This window comes from Biomphalaria glabrata, chromosome 2 (genome assembly GCF_947242115.1).
Source record: "Biomphalaria glabrata chromosome 2, xgBioGlab47.1, whole genome shotgun sequence".
Classification (NCBI taxonomy): Eukaryota; Metazoa; Mollusca; class Gastropoda; family Planorbidae; genus Biomphalaria; species Biomphalaria glabrata.
Genome location: NC_074712.1, coordinates 62754370 through 62776479, shown reverse-complemented (window position 1 = coordinate 62776479; position 22110 = coordinate 62754370). Strand labels below are relative to the sequence as shown.

The following is a 22110-nucleotide window of genomic DNA, read 5'->3' as shown; positions in this document are numbered from 1 at the left end:
TGGTTTTATGCAAATTGTGCTGGTATCTGATTAGAACTGAAGGGACTGTCTCGCGGTGGCGCTGACACTTGTTTTCATTCTTATTGATAAATCTATTAGTCCAGGCTGTTTCTGTCACATATCAGCCAGAGGCGTTGCTTTAATGTGGGCTTCATTTACATTCATTTCCTGCTGTCCTCTACAGTGTCTTAATACTTTACACACACAAAAAAAACCCCAAAAACTCTACGATGTGGATTATATATCTAGAGCGGAAGTTGAAGGTTTGGGAAAAACAATGTCATAGGCGTCATCACTTTTATAAGTGGAGGTGTTAGGATGGGGTCGTTGTAACGTTGGTCATGCAATCGCATTGTATGATCTACACAATCTCATCGTAACATGGGGTGTTTTTAACGTACGATTGCTTATAGTTGGTAAATGACCTATTCTTGTTTACATTTGAGCTGGAATGTAAAGATGCGCCTATGACAATCAAATGTCCTGAAGCCAAATAAACTGAAGATTGTACGATAAATGAAATTGTTCCAATTGTGTGTTTTTTTTAATTCAATGTTCAGAAAAAATGAACCCTTATTAAGCTCGCTCTGTCCACAGCTCGTGATTCGTTCTCTCATTTTTTTAGTTGGGGCATTGCAGTGAAAGAAATGTCAAGAACATTGTGTAGAAGGAACTTGCGAGCATTATCTTATCTTATATAATACAGACGTTACTTCAAAAAAAGAAGATGATTACGTCCTACGCGTCATGCATTTAGTCATGCATTGGCGTGACGCTATGTGATATGTTTGATAGTATACTTTGAACTGGGTCTGGTGTGTTGTAGGGACATGGGTAACACAGTGGTTCTCACACATTGTACTTTTAGCTAGGTCTGGTGTGTCGCAGAGTCATGGGTAACTCAGTGGTTCTCTCGCATTGTACTTTTAACTGGGTCTGGTCAAGTCTGGTGTGTCTTAGAGAAATGGGTAACTCGGTGGTTCTCACGCCTTGTACTTTAACTAGGTCTGATGTGTCTTAGAATCATCGGTAAGTCAGTGGTTCTCACGCCTTGTACTTTTAACTAGGTCTGGTGTGTCGAAGAGTCATGGGTAACCCAGTGGTTCTCACGCCTTGTACTTTACTTTTCTGGACGAGTTTCTCAAGTATCGAACAAATCAACTTTGTAGAGTTCTTAGAAAAACAATATTTCGCCCAATTGTAAAAGCAATTGGTGCTTAGTTTTAAAACCGATTGAAACCAAATACATTTTCTGCAACATTTCTAAATGTTATGTTTTCGCTCATGAATTAAGTGATATATGAGAGATTTAGATCCAGTCTGGCATATATTTAAAGATCTACATCTAGTCTGGCAAATATTTAAAGATCTACATCCAGTCTGGCATATATTTAAAGATCTACATCTAGTCTGGCATATATTTAAAGATCTACATCTAGTCTGGCATATATTTAAAGATCTACATCTAGTCTGGCATATATTTAAAGATCTACATCCAGTCTGGCATATATTTAAAGATCTACATCTAGTCTGGCATATATTTAAAGATCTACATCTAGTCTGGCATATATTTAAAGATCTACATCTAGTCTGGCATATATTTAAAGATCTACACCCAGTCTGGCATATATTTAAAGATCTACATCTAGTCTGGCATATATTTAAAGATCTACATCTAGTCTGGAATATATTTAAAGATCTACACCCAGTCTGGCATATATTTAAAGATCTACACCCAGTCTGGAATATATTTAAAGATCTACACCCAATCTGGCATATATTTAAAGATCTACATCTAGTCTGGAATATATTTAAAGATCTACACCCAGTCTGGAATATATTTAAAGATCTACACCCAATCTGGAATATATTTAAAGATCTACACCCAGTCTGGAATATATTTAAAGATCTACACCAAATCTGGAATATATTTAAAGATCTACATCCAGTCTGGCATATATTTAAAGATCTACATCTAGTCTGGCATATATTTAAAGATCTACATCTAGTCTGGAATATATTTAAAGATCTACATCCAGTTTGGCATATATTTAAAGATCTACATCTAGTCTGGCATATATTTAAAGATCTACATCTAGTCTGGCATATATTTAAAGATCTACATCTAGTCTGGAATATATTTAAAGATCTACATCCAGTTTGGCATATATTTAAAGATCTACATCTAGTCTGGCATATATTTAAAGATCTACATCTAGTCTGGCATATATTTAAAGATCTACATCTAGTCTGGAATATATTTAAAGATCTACATCCAGTTTGGCATATATTTAAAGATCTACATCTAGTCTGGCATATATTTAAAGATCTATATCTAGTCTGGCATATATTTAAAGATCTACATCCAGTTTGGCATATATTTAAAGATCTACATCTAGTCTGGCATATATTTAAAGATCTACATCTAGTCTGGCATATATTTAAAGATCTACATCTAGTCTGGAATATATTTAAAGATCTACATCCAGTTTGGCATATATTTAAAGATCTACATCTAGTCTGGCATATATTTAAAGATCTACATCTAGTCTGACATATATTTAAAGATCTACATCTAGTCTGGAATATATTTAAAGATCTACATCTAGTCTGGAATATATTTAACGATCTACATCCAGTCTGGCATATATTTAAAGATCTACATCTAGTCTGGCATATATTTAAAGATCTACATCTAGTCTGGAATATATTTAAAGATCTACATCCAGTCTGGCATATATTTAAAGATCTACACCCAGTCTGGCATATATTTAAAGATCTACACCCAGTCTGGCATATATTTAAAGATCTACACCCAGTCTGGCATATATTTAAAGATCTACATCTAGTCTGGAATATATTTAAAGATCTACATCCAGTCTGACATATATTTAAAGATCTACACCCAGTCTGTCATATATTTAAAGATCTACACCCAGTCTGGCATATATTTAAAGATCTACATCCAGTCTGGAATATATTTAAAGATCTACACCCAGTCTGGCATATATTTAAAGATCTACATGTAGTCTGGCATATATTTAAAGATCTACACCCAGTCTGGCATATATTTAAAGATCTACATCTAGTCTGGAATATATTTAAAGATCTACATCTAGTCTGGCATATATTTAAAGATCTACACCCAGTCTGGCATATATTTAAAGATCTTCATCTAGTCTGGAATATATTTAAAGATCTACATCTAGTCTGGCATATATTTAAAGATCTACACCCAGTCTGGCATATATTTAAAGATCTACATCTAGTCTGGAATATATTTAAAGATCTACATCTAGTTTTGCATATATTTAAAGATCTACATCTAGTCTGGAATATATTTAAAGATCTACACCCAGTCTGGCATATATTTAAAGTTCTACATCCAGTCTGGCATATATTTAAAGATCTACACCCAGTCTGGCATATATTTAAAGATCTACATCTTGTCTGGCATATATTTAAAGATCTACATCTAGTCTGGCATATATTTAAAGATCTACATCTAGTCTGGCATATATTTAATGATCTACATCTAGTCTGGCATATATTTAAAGATCTACACCCAGTCTGGCATATATTTAAAGATCTACATCTAGTCTGGCATATATTTAAAGATCTACATATAGTCTGGCATATATTTAAAGATCTACATCTAGTCTGGCATATATTTAAAGATCTACATCTAGTCTGGCATATATTTAAAGATCTACATATAGTCTGTCATATATTTAAAGATCTACATATAGTCTGGAATATATTTAAAGATCTACATTCAGTCTGGCATATATTTAAAGATCTACATCCAGTCTGGCATATATTTAAAGATCTACATCTAGTCTGGCATATATTTAAAGATCTACATCTAGTCTGGCATATATTTAAAGATCTACATCTAGTCTGGCATATATTTAAAGATCTACATATAGTCTGTCATATATTTAAAGATCTACATCTAGTCTGGCATATATTTGAAGATCTACATCCAGTCTGGCATATATTTAAAGATCTACATCTAGTCTGGCATATATTTAAAGATCTACATATGGTCTGGCATATATTTAAAGATCTACATCCAGTCTTGCATATATTTAAAGATCTACATCTAGTCTGGCATATATTTAAAGATCTACATTCAGTCTGGAATATATTTAATGATCTAAGTCCAGTTTGGCATATCTTTCAAAAAAAGTCTAGAAAAATAATAACTAGTTTTGCCTGTGTTCTGTAATCTATGTTTGTCTACTTAACTAGAGATACAAATGAACACAGAAACTGAACTCATGGACACTGGGTTAACTTTTATTTGAATCATTCACGTCAGACCAAACTGACCTACATACACATACAGCGGACACTGATCTTGACACCTTGATCCGGTGTCTGGACACTACCCATCGGTCATCTGAACTAGTGGTCAGCGTGACATGTATGGCACAGACAGAGCTAATGGCGAACATTTAACTGGGAACATAAAATGGCGGGGGGTATTTGAATGAACACGTGAAGAAGCGTACACATTAATTAAGCAACCAATCGCAAACGTTCTTACAACACACAGCGAATCAAACAGCTTCTCTTATAGCAACATATGGCAATCATTTCATTAATAAAGCAAAATATAAAACATTGGTCACATGACTCACTTTACATTCGCGCCTCCTATGACAACTATGTTATGTATGCAATCTATTGTGCAGACGATGTAAAGGTCATCTGTTTCTGTTGCCCTCGGTTAACGAGGGGGCCAAGTGGCCAGCACAACGACCAACCGCCTTTACTTTTCGACAACTCATGTCAGGTACCCATTAGTGCTGGGTGGACTCAGAGGTGCCTAAAGATCCCGAAATTAAAAATCCCAGTTTACACCCGGATTTGAACCAGTACCTCCAATTCGTAAGCCAAGCGTTTTACCGTTCAGCCAACGAGTTATATACAAGCAGGGCCGGTTTTAGATAATTGGAGGTCCTAGGCGAAGCGACTTTGGTGGCCCCAAATAAAATTTAAAAAAATGAACAGCGAAAAAAAATAAAAAATATTCAATGTATTAAAAACCTAATTTACTTCAACAATAACATTGATGATAAGTTTCGCTCTTTATTCTCTAAAAGAAATATACCTCTAATGCGAGGGCTTCATCAAACGGAGGCCCTAGGCAGCTTCCTAGTTTGCCTATGCTTAAGGCCGGCAATGGTACAAGGTCCAAACATCCTCACCATGTTGTCCCTATCCACGTAACATCACATGACTGAAGTCTCAAAAACAACATCGATTCCAATGAATGTAATCGATTTCAAGGATCAGAACAATCTGGCAGACGACTTCGCGGCCATATTGGGTGACTAGTGGCTAGTTTAGAGTGTAATTAATCTACAGTGTACTTTGTACTTATAGCACTTAGTCTATTTTCATAAAACTTAGTGTAAATGTCTATTCTAGCGCACACGTTTTTAGACTCGTACATGGTCATGTACTCCCATGACCATGATTGTAATTCTACCTCACTTTGAGGACCACTGCTACCACTGTCTTATTATGCCAGAATTATTGACCATTCTAGTTGTTTTTGTTTCTACTAAAAGTGTGTTTCAGCTTTTAAAGACAAAGTTCAAAGTATCGAGTGCGTCTGGTGTGAATGTACACTTTGGTTTCTTATAGTTATAATGTTTTTTTTTTGTTTGGTGTAATGCACAAATTGTAAGACAAATTTCCGTACGGACAATCGAGCTTATTATTATTATTGTTACAAGATTTAAAATGTTCTGAAATCTGCAACACTTTATGAAGCAACACATGGAACTGAAATGTTGTAAGGTTTTGTTGTAAGTTATTTCAATTGAATGGAGAATGGAGCTTAGCTGTATTATATGTGTTTAACTCTTATAACTGTCTGGTTTTTCGTTTATTTAATATTTTCTGGCAGAGGAGCCAGAGAAAAAACAACAACTAATGACATTAGCTATAGCTGGAATCACCTCCCTGGTGTGCAGCCGAACATTATAGGCTCACTTAGGTCTCATCAGCCACATGTGGAGGCACTAAACCCCAGTGCAAAGCCCTCAGCCCCACAAAAGTGGAACCACGATGGACGAGCCCTATAAATTGTGGTTTTATTTATAAATCAATTACTTATTTTCGTTTCAATTATTTTTTCCCTTTTGTGCACCAATTTGTGGCCATTGTTATTTGGAGGATTCAAATAAACGTTCTTACATTGTTGCTATGTTTAGAAAATACTTGGTCCGGCAGGGTCACATATATGCATGTTTTTTCGTATTTTCTAAACAGTGGTTTACCCCTGCAGCAGTAAATGTTTGTTTGTCATGTTTAGATGGAGTAAAATTGTGTGTAAGCAAAGTCTCCACTTTTTATGATGAGTAGCCTACACCTAAAATGATACACAAACTATTAGCTGTTTTTCCGATTATAATGTTCCGTGTTTAAAGAGCAGTAATGCTCTCAATGTAGTCTGTCACAGTCAAATATAAACATCGTAGACTGTTTTGTCTCACACTTGATGGTCATCACCCCCCCCCCCTTTCCCAGCAGCTGCTGTTGTATAAATTTTTTCTTCTACCATGGGCAACGTGTGCACTGGACTTTCACAGGCAGCCATCTAAGGTCATAGGTCATATCATTTGCACTTCTCATAACCCAAACTTCCGTTCATTAGGGCATCAGTCACATGACAGTGTCACCCTAGTACAGAGGTAAATACCAGAGTCCAATGTTTGAGTGATACTTCACTGGAAACCATAGCAGGACTTAGAAACCTGTGTACTTTCTTACAGAGAAGAATTGCAATTTTGTAGTTGGCATGAAGGGACTCATTACAAACTTTATATCAAATTACTCGGTCTGTCTAGTTCAAATGGTGTGTACACGTTATTTCTCCAACTTCCTGTTCTCAGATCAAGTTGAAACTTCGCGCAAATATTCAATGTCCCTAACACCACATAAATAATATTTTTAAAAAAGTAATTAGTCGGAATTAATTAATGTTGTTTGATAATATAAAACACACTTTCGTACACTCCGACCTAAATGTACAGCTGTTACCTTTATATAAGTTGTTCACTTTCTAATGATTTTTTTAGTTAGCATGTTTTTGAATATTATTTTTAGTTAGCATGTTTTTGAATATTATTTTTAGTTAGCATGTTTTTGAATATTATTTTTAGTTAGCATGTTTTTGAATATTAATACACGAATATTGTTTTTTTTTCTCTATTTTAATTCTCCATTTCTTCCATCATCCCCCCCCCCCAACACTCGTAGCATGCCGGATTGTTTAATACTGTAGGTGTAGTTGAGCCATTGCTGCTGGGCATCTAGTCCTAGAGCAGTTCATTCTCTACAACGCAATCACACAAGAGAAAATACTATCTCACTCTTTCTTACACATGAACATTCTCTTGCTATCACTTTTATGAAGGGAAAAAAAAGAAAGATGTCTAGACATTTGAATGCACAAGTGTAGTTTTACTGCTACGTACATGTGGCGCGCACATCTTGCGCGCAAATGTTACTATAAATAGAATCGGATAATCCCCGTGTCACGCGCAATGTTCTTATAAATAGTATCGGGTAAATCCGATATTGTGACCTAATGCAATAAATAACACAGTTTGAACAGGACAGGGCTCAGTTTTGGTCATCACTAGAAAGTGTGGCACAAGTAACAGTCTACACGACGGAATAACCGACCAGCTCCATGTGTTGGTCTGCAGTCATTTTCATCATCTGACCACTGCCCATGCCTTGATGGCAGGACTGCTGAAGTCGGTTGTTCTGGTTCGGGCTTAAGGGCGGGATGCCGCCTGACTGACCAGCGTCCTGCTGGTACTTCCAGCTCAGGTGTGTGCTGATGTCACTCAGGTCAATGTTTTGTTTGACCACAGTCTCCCTATCGTTAGTGGACTGTGGCGGCCAGTTTTCGATTTTCTGGGCGAGGGGATTTTTTTCCTCTGAGCTGGGGGAATTGCGGTAGCTTAATCCTTGATGAAATCCTTGTGGGAAACAGCCGTTGTCTCTTTCCAGGTTGCCGCTGCTTGTATTTTGTTTGAGAACACCTGGAGATCTGTGAGCCAGGTCAACACCCATGATGGACGAGGTTTGAATGACGTCATGGCTGATCTGGAGCTGATGCGGACTGAGCGTGACCATGGGGGTCATCGGAGAGGCTGCTCCTGGCTGCTGGATCTTATTCTTGTTCTTAATCCTACGCGTGGGCTTCATCAGTGGGTTGCCCTGCTTGCCGAGGTTGCTCTTGTGGTGGGAGCTTCGGAATCCCGAGTCTTCAGAGTCTGTAGTCGAAGACTGAGAAGCCTGGGAGTCTGGCCGCTCACTGTTCTGGGCATGGGATGTGTCCAGTCCAGATTTGTTGTAGGAATGGCTCATGCCCAGTGGCGAGGTCAAGGAAGAAGCGTGAGAATGATATGCTATAGATGTAGTCAATGGTAAATGAAGACATCGTTGAACACAAGGATCTGAGTGACAGTTCTGGGAAAGACTCGTCACTGGGATGTTCATTAAAAGTCTTTCTGATTTCATTGGATAGTTAAAGTCTAAAGACGATGCACCATTGGGCACTGGATTGGTTGGGGATATATTGTAGCTTACTGTCTGGTTTGGACAGTTTTTGATTATGTTTATTTGAGAGACACTGGGGTCTCGGAACAAGCTTTGTGGCGGTCTGTGCGCATGTTGTTGTTCCGCCTGCTGGTTGTGGTGCACGAGACTGCCGCGGCACAGCTGTGGTGGCTCGTAATGCTGTGAGCATTGAGGGTGCCGGGTGTCGTCGCCGTAGCAGACCCCGTGGCTTGGGTGGACGGACGCTGGCTGGACTTTAGGCCGAAGGTCGGCCTGTGGCATTGGATGCTGGAAGAAGCCTTGTTCGCCTCCTGCGTGGACCTGTATCTGGTCGGTGAGAATTTGGTGGGGCCTCAAAGGTTCTGGAGAGAAACCTCCCCTGCCGGGCGCCAACTGCGATGCTGAGCTGTGTTGGTGTTGGCCATAGTAGAACAGGGGATGGTGCTCACAGGGACTCAGGGGACTAATTAGTCTCTGGTCACTCTGCTGATGGCCATAAGTTCCCGGATTTAAACTCAGGGAGAAACCTGAGTCCGGGCAAGCACGATAGGCGAAATCTCCAATGGGCTCGTGGTCATGACTAGGCGACAGACAATTAGAGATGCCGCTGTCATGATATGTGTGGTACATGGGCTGACCTTGGCCTTCCTGTTCAGTGGACGGGCTGCGGCTGACGTCGTAAGCACAGTTGTCCTCTCCTGTTTCTGGAAGCAAGCATTGTCCCGCTTGGCAAAATCTCGGAGGTGGCGGAGGGTCCATAGACATGCCCAAGCGTCGCATTTTTCCGTGGGGGTCATACTTCTTGGTCAGCACCTCCTTACGAGCTTTCTGGAGAAACCTTAAAGAAAAAAAAGAAAAGGTTTGTAATGTCTGTGTAGACAAACTGATGGAAACATACAAGAAAAAACTACGATGGATAGCTGCCAATTTCAGTTTTGGTATTTCTGGTGTGCAGAATAAAGAAAATGAGTGTTGGTATGCTATATAGTTATAAAAGACTATTTTTTTTAAGCACTGTAATATAAAATTTAAATTTAGTGTGCATAACATTGTATAGTTTATCTAATATTTCAAAATGTCTTCCTATTTATTTTCTTTTGATTTTCTTTAAATTGCATCATATCGTTCCCCAAACACACACATTTATCCATAGCGCTTTCTCTTCTTTGTTTCTGTTACAGTTTTTTTTTTCTCCCTTAAAGTGTTAACCGGATCTTAAAAATCGAAACCAAACAAAGGGGAGATTACTGGGTTAAACATTTTATCGCAAAGCTCCTAATTGTCTCATTTCAGTTGTATCGTGGACTGTGACATATTCATTGCTCCCAGCAGCTAGTTTACATTAATTGCTCGTTTCATTTTAGCTGTGGCTTTTTCACTAATCATGGTATGTACCATACAATGTATTCAGTAGAATGAATGCTGACTTGGGCTTACCAAGCTTATTAACGTCGCTCCTTGTTAATCTGGCGATCTCTTGAAACCCGAAGTATTCATTAGGATTTAGATATCCACCGGACCCCCCTTAATCGGTCATTTTATTATAATTCGCTGGTCACTTGCGGTCAGTGATTGACGGTGACTTACCAACAGTAGATGAAAATCAGAAAGAGGACGATGGTGATGACTGTTGGGATAATGATCCCCAGATAGAACAGGTCATTCATCTTGGCATGGCCATGGGCTACTCTCTGACCGCAGTCATCCTTAGCAGACGCTTGTGATTCTCACCTGGTAAAAAAAACAAAAAAGTTCAACATTAATGCATGTTAGGAAAAGTTATGTTTTGCTGGGTATTTTTTTATCGTCTATTTTAAGTAAATTTATCCAAAAACGGCATACAACTTGGCATTCATGCTCATCTGTTCTCACTTCTGCCAACTCTTCTGATATTCATTGTCCATGACACCAAACTTGAGGCCTGAAACAGAAGGGCCGTTACCCTCCCCCGCGCCGTCACCTCTGTGACTGTCATGGAAAACCAATTGCAGCTATACAAAGTCTTGACGCCATCACGTGACCTCGTCTCGTCTGGAGCTCTTGAAGTGTGATATCTTCTTCAGGCAGACACTGGCCTTGACCTTCGCCACCAATGTCATTTGGGCAATACTAGCCTCAGTCAGTGTTTAATCAAATTCCTTTCTGTATGTAAGAAACGTATCCATAAAAGCGTTTGTATATTGTACTTTTAAAATTTGGTTGTAAATATAGTGTTTTATGCATATTTCTTAAAAAACAAAAAACAAAACAAAAACAAATGGCGAACTAGAATTTAAAACAATGAGTTTTGAGAGTATCCATGCGTTATTTATATGACGTCACTATTTGACAATCTAATGCTTATAGCAACATTGAAAAGAATAGAAAAGTTCTGTTTATAATCTAACGATTAACATTGACCGACCATTTACGTTTATTGAATATGCAGCCTCACTCGGATTATCAGAATATGCTTTTAGAAACATCTAGAAAAGAATCAGCTTGCCTCATAGAAACATCTACTACACTGGTACCCAACATTTGGTCTGTGGGCTCAGTAAATTTCCGGCCCCGCATTTCACAGACCGCATCAAGGCACAAAGTTGGTTGACACTCGTGGAGACCGATCCACAGTGGCTTGATTACGAACTGTGGGCAGATGTGTTCATGGGCTGGAAAGCATTGCATGACGGACTGGATGTAGCCCGCTGGCCATAGTTTCCGCATCACTAATCTAGAAAATAACCAGATTGTCTTGGAAGCATCTAGAAAATAACCAGATTGTCTAGAAGCATCTAGAAAATAACCAGATTGTCTTAGAAGCATCTAGGAAATAACCAGATTGTCTTAGAAGCATCTAGAAAATGACCAGATTGTCTTAGAAGCATCTAGAAAATGACCAGATTGTCTTAGAAGCATCTAGAAAATGACCAGATTGTCTTAGAAGCATCTAGAAAATGGCCAGATTGTCTTAGAAGCATATAGGCGAATGTAATTTCAAGACATTTATCAGTCGCCATGAAACATCAAACATACGACAGGACTGGGAACGCTGTACAATCAGCCATTTTTTTTTTCAACTTGTCGGAAGCTTTGCGTTCAGGTCTTCGTCGAGAGACACAGAGAGAGAGAGAGACAGAGACACAGAGAGAGACACAGAGAGAGAGAGAGACAGAGAGAGAATCAAAGCAAGGAAAATATTTTTTTTTCTCTTTTCATAGTTTGTTGCTTTCAACGCATTGAACCCACGCCGTCTTGTCTAAATGTAAATGTGGTCACTTGTGAAAAGGAAGAAAAAAAAAGCAACTGACGAACGATAGAATGATATTAAAGACTCCACACGCTGAATGTTTGGGAGAACTTGTGTGATTGTGTGTGTGGGGGGGGGGCCCGCTGCATGTGTGTATGTGTGTGTGTGGGTTTATGTGTGTGTGTCCCCCTGGTTTTAAACTGACACAGAAATTGAGCTTCAAACTGCCAGGAACAGACGTAAAAAAAAAAGGCGGGAAGACCAGGAGAAGGGGGGACTGGCGGGGAGGCGTTCAAAAGGAGGGGTGGGCAATGATTGGGGCGCATATGTGTTCAGAATGCAATGGGGGGCAGTGGTTAGGGCGTCTGTGTCTTCGGAATACTGACTTTTTTCATTACCAGAATTCACGGATTTTCCACAATTATTTATTTTTTAAACTGTGGACTTCATTTATTTCTATTTTAGGTTGCTCCCTCTGGTTTCGCATCTGCATCGCCTTTGGCTTGCCCATCCTTCTGAGGGTCAACTTCCATATTATGAAGTCCAATATTCTTGTATTTAATTTGTTAGTCAAATCTTTAAATTGTTTCCCCCCCCCCTTTTTTTGTTTGTTGTCTGCCCCTGTCTACCGTGTTTGTCTTGTCCCTGGTCTCTGCTGCTCTCCCTTTGTTATCCTACAGCCCCTCTAAGCCCATCTCTGTGTCTCATTGCTGAGGAAATCCCCGAGAACATTCCTTCCTCAAGACTCCCAATAGCCGCCCCTTTTATCTGGCGGAGGTTTTTTTTTTTTTTTTTTTTGAATCGCTTTCGGATTGTGTGTTTGTTGATATTGAAATTTTACCATTGAATCTCATTGGCCTTAAATGCCAGGCCCTGGTTACATGGAAGCCAGTGAAACCAAGGTCTGGGCTAAAGTGAAACTTATTCTTAATATCTTTTTTTTTTTAAGCGACAGTGTGTGTGTGTCGTGTGTGTGCGAGACCGTGTATGTGACCGTGTGTGTGTCGTGTGTGTCGCCGTGTGTGACTGTATGTGTGTTGCCGTGTGTGTCGCCGTGTGCGGTATTGAGCACAGAACTTTGAACTAATAAAATGTTGTGGGACGTACCGTAACATAAAGAATGCGTGACAAGTTTCTTAACTCTTTCTCTCCGAACTGACGATACCAGCGTTGATTCCACCAGAACGTGGTAAATAATTACGGAGAGAAAGAGTTAAGTCACTGATTTCCGTTAAAAAAAACAACATTAAATTTGAGGTGGGGAGATATTGATTGGGGGGGGGGTGAAAAGCAACCCCCTCCTCCTCCTTTGCACTTCCTTTCTGTTATGCCTCCATTTGAGTAGTTTTTGGTGTATTACCGTGTCCCTTTCCCTTGACGAATGTTAAATTTTTTTTAAAAAAAAAGGGGGAAATATTTTTTGATAAATAATTTCTTTTGATTTTTTAATTCAGGTTCGGACTATGTGAAAACTCTTTTTTGGACTGCGAATGGCTTCTAGTTTTTTGTTTCAATCTTTAGTCTGTATGACTTCGGAAGCCAAGCGCTTAACCACTCAGCCACTGTTTAAGCCTAACACAAGAGTATAAATAGACACCAATGCTAAATGGTAGCTGTAGTGAACTAAACAGGAGATTAGAACAGTGACACTGAGTGGTTAAGCGCTTGGCTTCCGAACCTGGGGGTCCTGGGTTCGAATCTCAGCAAGACTGGGATTTTGAATTTCGGGATTTTTAGGGCGCCCCTGAGTCCATCAGGCTCTAATAGGTACCTGACTTTAGTTCCGGGAAAGTGAAGGCGGTTGGTCGTTGTGCTGGCCACATAACACCCTGCTCTTAAACCGTTGGCCTAAGAAACAGATGACCTTAACATCATCTGCCCTATAGATTGCAACGTCTGAAATGTGAACTAGTCTTAAACTTCTTTTTTTTTTTGGGGGGGGGGGGGCACTCTGTAACAGATGTCATAGGAAACAAAAATGTTGAAACTTTTCACTCTTTAAACCAAGGTCAAGCAGACCCTCAACGTCTGAAGCTGTCTTAGACGTCCCTTTCATTATGTTTGATCTCATAATATGAACATGTTCAATAAATACCACTTCGTACTACAGACAAATTGACTTTGGCTCAAGTCAGGCTCGATATTTGAATCCGCTCCGCTTTCCATTGATCGAGAGGCCGAGTGATTGAATGTTTATTTCGATCTCTTGTGTACAGACAGTGTATTAAGCAAGTCAATAAGATCTATAAGCATTATTCCATATTGTGAACAACATAAAATTTACATGGCGCGTGCATGTAGGGGTCTCGGTTTGGGGCATGGTTGAGTTAATAGTCAAGAATAAGTTATAATAATTTTTATTTTTTTTTGAGACTTCGATATTTCGTTGAATTTTTTTTTCTCTCTCATTTTTTTGTTTATTCCATGCGAAGCTTCTAGCTGTGGACATTTTATCATGTCGCTTATTAGAGCCGGCCCGCGGGCAATAATCGGCCTTCTTCAGTTACAGCAACGGAAAGAAAAAAAAACGATGATGTGGGTGGGAAAGGGAGGAAGAGAAGAACATGTAGGGAGGAGAAATGTATACAACCGGAAGTAATCTTTCTTCTTTTTTAAAAAAATTATCACGTGTCCTCATACCCCCCCCCCCCCCCCGCACTCTTAACGCCCAAAGGGTTCTTAGAATTGTAGCCTGTTCTTTCTCTGACATTGTCATGCGTTTATCCATTTTTTTTTAAAGCCTGTAGATCAGTGAGACACAAGTGATACCGGTACAGGTTTTGTGTTTAACGGGGCGGGGTGGGAGGGGGGGGGCTCCTTGGTCAACCACTAATACAGGTTTTGTGTTAAACGGGGCGGGGTGTGGGGTGGGGGCTCCTTGGTCAACCACTGGGGATGGCTTCTCGTACTGCGCATGTCTGATAATACCTTGTACCCCTTTTTCTGTAGCGTTAATGTCACTTTGATATATTATAGCATGGCTTCTAGTTCAGAGATCAAGAGAGAGTACAGACCCAGCTGTGGCCTACATACTTTGCCGCAGAACACTTTGTAATACCAAACCATGAAAATCACATTACGTAAACACAATTAAAGTTCGAATGCACTTAATGATACTTGGATATTGTCCCATAACATTACTGAGCCTTTTTAGACGACAGACTCATTGCTTCGGCATGACTTTTTGTTTTGACAACTTTATATCAATTTACTCTGTTTGTCTGTCTGTCGGGTTTAGATTCTGAACACGTTTTTTTGTCTCACTTCCCATTCTCGGATCAAGTTGAAACTTTGCACAATTATTAGATGTTTCTAACAAAACATGAATAAATTTTTAAACAACAAAACAAAAAAAAAGAAATAATTTTATTAGATAGTTTTAATTATTTAATTTAGTTTGATGCCAAAAAAAGTAAATACATCTTACAATATTATGATATTTGAATGTAAATGTGGATTTATTCCCCTTAGTTAAGCTCTTTAATTTAATTTTTTTTTTTAGATTTCGCGTGTTTAATGTTCCAATATTTGTTAACTTGGACATTTTTTTTTTTAACCTTTGTTCTGATGGCTATGGGGTCCATAAACAGCACGCTAACAGTGCATCAAATCTCTTGTAGTGTCACCAGATGACATTCTGTCAAGATGTTCGTAAATATTTGATTAACTTTGTTTTTGTTTTTTTTTTTTTGGTCGCTGCAAAGAGCGCGTAATTGTATGAACGGAATTATTGATAAAGTTTGTGTTTTTTTACCGTCGCAAGAAATTTGAAGCATACTGTTCTTTAAATGAGAGAAACGTTAAGCGACATTTACAATCTAAACCTAGAGAGTACATAGATAATACACCGGTGCATCCTGGGATTGATTGAAAGCAATGAATAAATGATGCAGGCTTCGATGATGAGATTTTATTGTAAGTGGAAGGAATGCTAAAAGGGGAAGTAATGTCTTTGTATTGTCCTTGCGTTTGTCAGTGTTTATTTAGTTCCAATAGAAAGCTTCACATTTGAACACTCTCCCACATAGACTTCTGACTCGTAATTCTACTATTACATATTGAGAAATCGTATGAATAGCGTTACTCTCCCACATAGACTTTTGACTCGTGAATTCTACTACTACATATTGAGAAGTCGTAAGAAAAGCGTTCACCTCAATGGCGTCGTTATACAAACAGTGAGTCCAAAGATTAAGAAAAGCCATTTCACACGTTTTCTAGACACTTTGTGAAACAATGTAGTTTGCTCCATAACATTCTTGTTAATGAAAATGGGTGCCAGCTTTAACTGAAATAGATAGAGCACCTTGCTGAACTCGGCTTCCGAACGAGAATTCTTGCAAAGTCCGAGGGATACACACATTGGAGACCAAAAGAAAATCTAGAGCCGAGGACGGACGTGGACACCGAGAAAACCAAAACCGACCACCGCAGCACTTCTATTTTATCTTCGAACTGGAAAATAATCCTTATATACAGAAAGAGTTTTAGATCAAGTTCTTGGTTAAGTGAATGTCATACTTGTACAGGTATATGTCTGGAAGAGGCATTGATCGACTTCATCCTACTGCTCTGAAACATTGATTTGAAAATATCGGTCATTGAAAATTTTGGTTGGTCGCTATTTAATTCACTTTGGATCCATAGTCTTTCTAAATGTATTGAATGTACGAGACATTCCCTCTTGTCAAAGTTTCATTCCCTCTTCTCAAAGTTTCATTCCCTCTTGTCAAAGTTTCATTTCCTCGTGTCTTCAGTCCAGCTGAAAGGAAAATAGTAACGTGTGTGGGAGAGCTTTGATCTTGAACTGATCGGGCTGAGACCAAGTGGGCAAGCGAGGAATTCAAGTGGTCCTTGTAGACTCTGACTGACCTATATTGAATGGGGTCACTAGAATCATATCAACCCTTCTATGTATCCTCAACACTCACGTAAAGCCTCCTTGTGTTCAATGAAGTCTTCTTTAATACATTTTTTTTGTTCTATCTCCAGAATCTCCACAAAGAGTTTTGCTGGCGAGTTTTTTGTGTTTTTTTTTTTTACTGTGTGGAATGTAAAGAAGAGATCCCGTCTGATGCCGAGCACAGGCGGGGTGAATGAGGTGGAGAGTGTGTGGGGGGGGGGTCAGAAGTGGGGGTGGGGAGCTGTTAAAGTAGGCCGCCCTGAATAGCCACTCAATCTTAGGCCCCAGTTGTTTGCCCAGGCCCCCAGAGACACACCCAACAATCATAAATTGTTCCCATCGTCTTGTGAGACATTGCCTGTCCCCCACATTTACCTGTTCTAGAGCTGGATTACCCTTTTTGATTCGACAATTTTTTTTTTTTCTCGGCCTGTTTTTAATCTGCAGCCAAAGTGTTACTCTCTAGAAAAGGTCTAGGCCTTCGTGAATATTTTGAATCGATTCACATTCTAAATGTTGCCTATGATGTTGACTGTTGTAAATATTCTCTATAATACTGTAAATAATGTCTGTTGTGTAGATTGGTGTCGACATTGATGTAATGTGAACTTGTACATATTGCTCTTATGCGGACGACTGTAAATATTGTCTATAATGTGGAAGACTGTAAATATTGTCTATAATGTGGAAGACTGTAAATATTGTCTATAGTGTGGACGACTGTAAATATTGTCTATAATGTGGAAGACTGTAAATATTGTCTATAATGTGGAAGACTGTAAATATTGTCTCTAATGTGGACGACTGTAAATATTGTCTATAATGTGGAAGACTGTAAATATTGTCTATAATGTGGAAGACTGTAAATATTGTCTATAGTGTGGACAACTGTAAATATTGTCTATAATGTGGAAGACTGTAAATATTGTCTATAATGTGGAAGACTGTAAATATTGTCTCTAATGTGGACGACTGTAAATATTGTCTATAATGTGGAAGACTGTAAATATTGTCTATAATGTGGAAGACTGTAAATATTGTCTATAATTTGGACGACTGTAAATATTGTCTATAATGTGGAAGACTAAATATTGTCTATACTGTGGAAGACTGTAAATACTGCTATATTTTGTGGAGCTTATTGTGATGGAAGGGAATTAAGATGAATGAATTAACAGTGTAACTTTGACAATGGTAAAACATTGCACTGGAAAATGTCAGAGGCTTACATCTACTTCAACAACTAAACTGTAACAGCGTTACGAAGAATGAGTTACGCCTGTGAGCTGGTTTCTATGTCTTGTGTTACAATACAAGAAATTGTTTCGGTCTGATCGGGAAGGAGGCTGTATGAGCCTGGGGTATAAACTCTCATCAGTGATTGGACAATTTGCAAAAACACGAATCACGTGACTTGATCTATGTCACTGACATATAATAGCGTGGTTTTTTTTCTCCGGTGTAATTACCACAAAAGTTTTTAACCAGACAAAAAACTTGACGGCTGTTATGATTACATGTTGTGTAACAGAGGCTATAAGATGAAGTCTTCAAGATGAAGACTCAATGGGATGGGTTCACATTAGAAATGTTATAATAACTATGTTTTAATCCAGCATTGTTCAGAAAACTGTCCATTGTTGAGATTAAACATCTCAAAGAGAACTTCTATTCTGACATAGCCAAGTTCTTAGTCTCCTGTATGGAAATTATACAGAGATAGTCTTCTAGACCATGCATGTCGAAAACTCTATAACAGCTTACACCATAGAATGGTATAAAGGTAATCCAACTCACGGTATAGAATATAGGCACACCTAGTATGAGGACGAATATTTTTTTCAAGCAATTAAAATGTATATCTGAAATTCATAGCCGAAACAACCCCTTAGTTAATGATGCAAAGAAATTTTGGTAGTTTGTATGCTTTGTCTCACAGAAAGGGACTAGAGGTAAGCTTTTAACCTAGTCTAGAACTTGTGACGTCGAGGTGAAATGAAAAGCAAATTTGACGTCATGCGTTTATGGGCTCTAGAATTGACTTGTGTAGATGGATCTAGACCGGAAGCTAAACTTGAACGTATAGCGCGTGGGTTCGAGAGTTTTTAAACGTTATGAAAGAAACAAAACCAAGTAAACAACTCAGTCGTGGGAGACAGTTGGGTCGATTGATTATTAATATTGCTAGTTTTGTCTAATAATATTCAAGTCATGTGACCCACACCATTGAATGACAACGCGGGCTAGATCTTCTAACGAGCCACCACCAGAGCGAAAGATGTTTCTGTGTTGTGTAGTAGACTAATGACGTCACAGAGACGCCGTTTAAGTAATGTCACACTTTTCTTATTTTAAAAGTTGTTGTTTTTTTCTGTGTCTTTTCTAGTTGGGGGGGGGGGGGGCGGGAGAGGGGGCACCATGTCAGAGCTGTTCAGACTTTTAGCCCGGGGGTCTGAAAGTCTGGTTGTTGTGGGGTGAGGTCTATTTATAAAGCTGATTTTACTGTCTTGTTTTGAGGAAGTTCTTTCGAAAAAAAAAAACAACTGCGGACGGGTTATTTGTTGACGTTTCACATCAAAGTCTAGTCACAATGGTCAATTATTTGGTTTACATTTTGATGGTGAAATATCAAATAGACTAAAGAAGCAACGTCAAAGACGCCATATTGAAAAAATCATGGTTGGCAACAAAAACACTACAAATAATTACTTTGCTACAAACAGAATGAATAACTTAGAAATTTGATTTTACAGTGCTGTAAAGCTCGCACACACAAAAAAATGTTCTTAGTTTATAAAAAAAATACTTCGCTTATTAACCCTTTAAACGCGTGTGGTAAATTAGCCTCTAAACATTAGAATTGTAATTCCACATTGTAAAATAGCTCAGCACTTTAAGGGTTAATACTTCCTTATTCTGTACATCGGATGCACTAAAAAGATTGCTATTTATGGATTGGCCTCCATGTATGTTAAACAGTTTTAAAAAAACAATTTATCCTGGTGATGATAGTGTAAATAGAATGGAATGGTTCAAACCCACTACGTGTGGCATTCAAGAAACTATAGGCCAGGGTGGAGAATTCTTACCGGAAGTGACCCGATGGGCCTCGTGTTTCGTGTGATGTAACTTAAAGATGGAAAGTACCCTGACACCGGAGGTGCTACGTAGGGAGGGGCGGGAGAAGGAAACCAATTTCGAGGTGCTGAATTTTACAAAAAATATCGGCGCCCTTCGCCACTGTGTTTCCCCCAGCACGCAAACCATGCCGAAAGTGTAGGGAGCCATTGACGTGTGAGGATGATATACGCCTCTGAACTAATTGCATTTTCTTTTCTCTCTTCTCTCACTCTCTTTCTCTTTTTCTTATTCTCTCTCTCTCTTTCTCTTGTATAAACACATATTATTCCTCTCACAGCGTAGTCTATGCACCACGCTGTTAGTACATACGAGAACGGGTGAGCTTGGTTGCTTGTATGTTACACTGGAGTACGGGGGGGGGGGGGGCTATGTGGTGGAGAATACAAACACATAAAGCGTCATAAAGGGACCGACCTCTGAGCTAATAACCCCGCCGTGAATCTGTTTGAAATACATTCCCAGCGTCCATCATACAGGCTTGCCATACAATATCTAGCTGACACATTAACAGTCAGACTAATCGCGCCGAGTAAACAGTTCACACGTAACTAAGAAATGTCTTTGCATTGAGCCGTTGTTTTTTTTTGGATCCGACATTTTAAAGGGGGAAAAAATATGAAAGGGTGGAAATCGTAAAATATAGGCCTATATCTGTATATGAATTGAAAGAGTGTACTTGTCTGCCCTTGTTTGAATTGCTTCCCTTTCTGCGTCCCGTAAGTCTGGCCTAGGCGAAATGCTTTAATTTTCCCGTGGGTATTTTATTCGTGTGTTTATGACCAAACTGTGTCACGCGCCCTGACCCCCCTCCCTCCTTTACTCGCCACTGGTCGGGGTACCAAGACATCGATCCGGCAATGGAATTGTAAGTTCCTCTCATGTTTTGTCTTTCGCTTCAGTTTGGTTTATATATATATATATATATATATATATATATATATATATATATATATAAAATCTCTCCCCTTCCTATGTATTTTTCCCCCCCATTTGAGCACGAGGAATCTCCAGGCTCCGAGGTCTATATTGATGGGAAGTGTTACAGATGTAACCTTTGTGTGTCTGTGTGTGTGCGTGTCTGTGTGTGTGTGTGTCGTGCTTGTGTTAACGTCAGTTCTTTAGTCCTGAACAAAAAAAAAAACTGAACAGAAAGTTCACAAACAAACATTGGCATTGACAAATTACAACTCTCGGTGATGAGGGGGGGGGGGGATGTATGTTCAAAATATTTGTTTATGGAAACTTTCAAATATATGTTACACAGAGAGAGAGAGAGAGAGAGAGAGAGAGAGAGAGAGAGAGAGAGAGAGAGAGAGAGAGAAATTGTTTCTTGTATTTCTACTAGTCAAAAATTAAGTATTCGTTTTTTTTCACAGCCGTGGTCGGGGCTAGTACATAGTGTTTTAGTTCGAATCCCAGCGAGAGATGGTCTTTAACTCTTACTCTCCTAACTGACGATACAATCTTTGATTCCACCAGAATGTGTTAAAAAATTACGGAGAGAAAGAGTTAAATTCAAGATTTTAAGCGCCACCCCCCCCCCCCAAACCGGGCGATCGTCCATTTTGGAAAGTGACCTTGGCATTTGTTGATGTGCTGGTCGCATTTCACTATTTGACCAGATGACCACGTGGAAACGATATCCTCCGTAGCTGGACAGCTAGGTCTCGGGCTGTGACTACATGACTTTTATTAGAGTCTCGGGCTGTAACTACATGACTTTTAGAGCATGGCGTTGTCCTGTCGTCGCAACTATTCTTTAGAAGTTTACATCCAGTTAGATTGTTTGATTCAGGAGGTTTCTTCAGGATTGAACACCATCACAAAGTTCCGCAAGACGGCAGGGGTTCGAAGCCGGGATGATTGAGACGACAGCCCAAAGCGCATACCCCCCCCTCCCCCACCCACGACCAGGCATCTTTGACTGTTAAAACAGAAGGGCGGGGCCAAAATCATTTGATTGACTCTGTCGTCTGCTGTTTTATGTTTTGGTGCTAACGTAGAGACACGTGACTTTGTTACGTAGCGTGTCCAAGAATCTAGGCAAGGTCCGGCTGTGTCAAGTTCCCCCTCCCCCCCCCCCAACCTTCATATCATGTTTTTTTTTCTACCTTCACGTCTTTATTTTTTTTTATTTTTGGGTCTTAATTTGGTCTCATTTTGGTCTTATTGTCTTACTCTCTCTCTCTCTCTCCTCCTCCTTCTTGTCCACACTCCTCACGCCTGGCAGACGGACATACTCCCC

At 39.2% G+C, this 22110-nt stretch overlaps 2 protein-coding genes across 2 annotated transcripts in view; one reads left to right on the top strand and one right to left on the bottom strand.

Moving 5' to 3' along the window:
• LOC106065555 (U3 small nucleolar RNA-associated protein 6 homolog) overlaps window positions 1-22110 on the top strand; it is a 165016-nt gene that overhangs the window by 47978 nt on the left and 94928 nt on the right. The gene's annotated exons all lie outside the window — the stretch shown is intronic.
• The window catches only part of LOC106072666 (uncharacterized), a 31917-nt gene continuing 14095 nt past the window's right edge, over window positions 4289-22110 (bottom strand). Inside the window, exons 2-3 of the mRNA XM_056021842.1 lie at window positions 10180-10323; window positions 4289-9430 (exon numbers count right to left, since the gene is read on the bottom strand). Coding sequence (XP_055877817.1) covers window positions 7687-9430; window positions 10180-10259 — 1824 coding nt within the window. The 5' untranslated portion in view covers window positions 10260-10323 and the 3' untranslated portion in view covers window positions 4289-7686. The remainder of the gene's footprint in view (window positions 9431-10179; window positions 10324-22110) is intronic.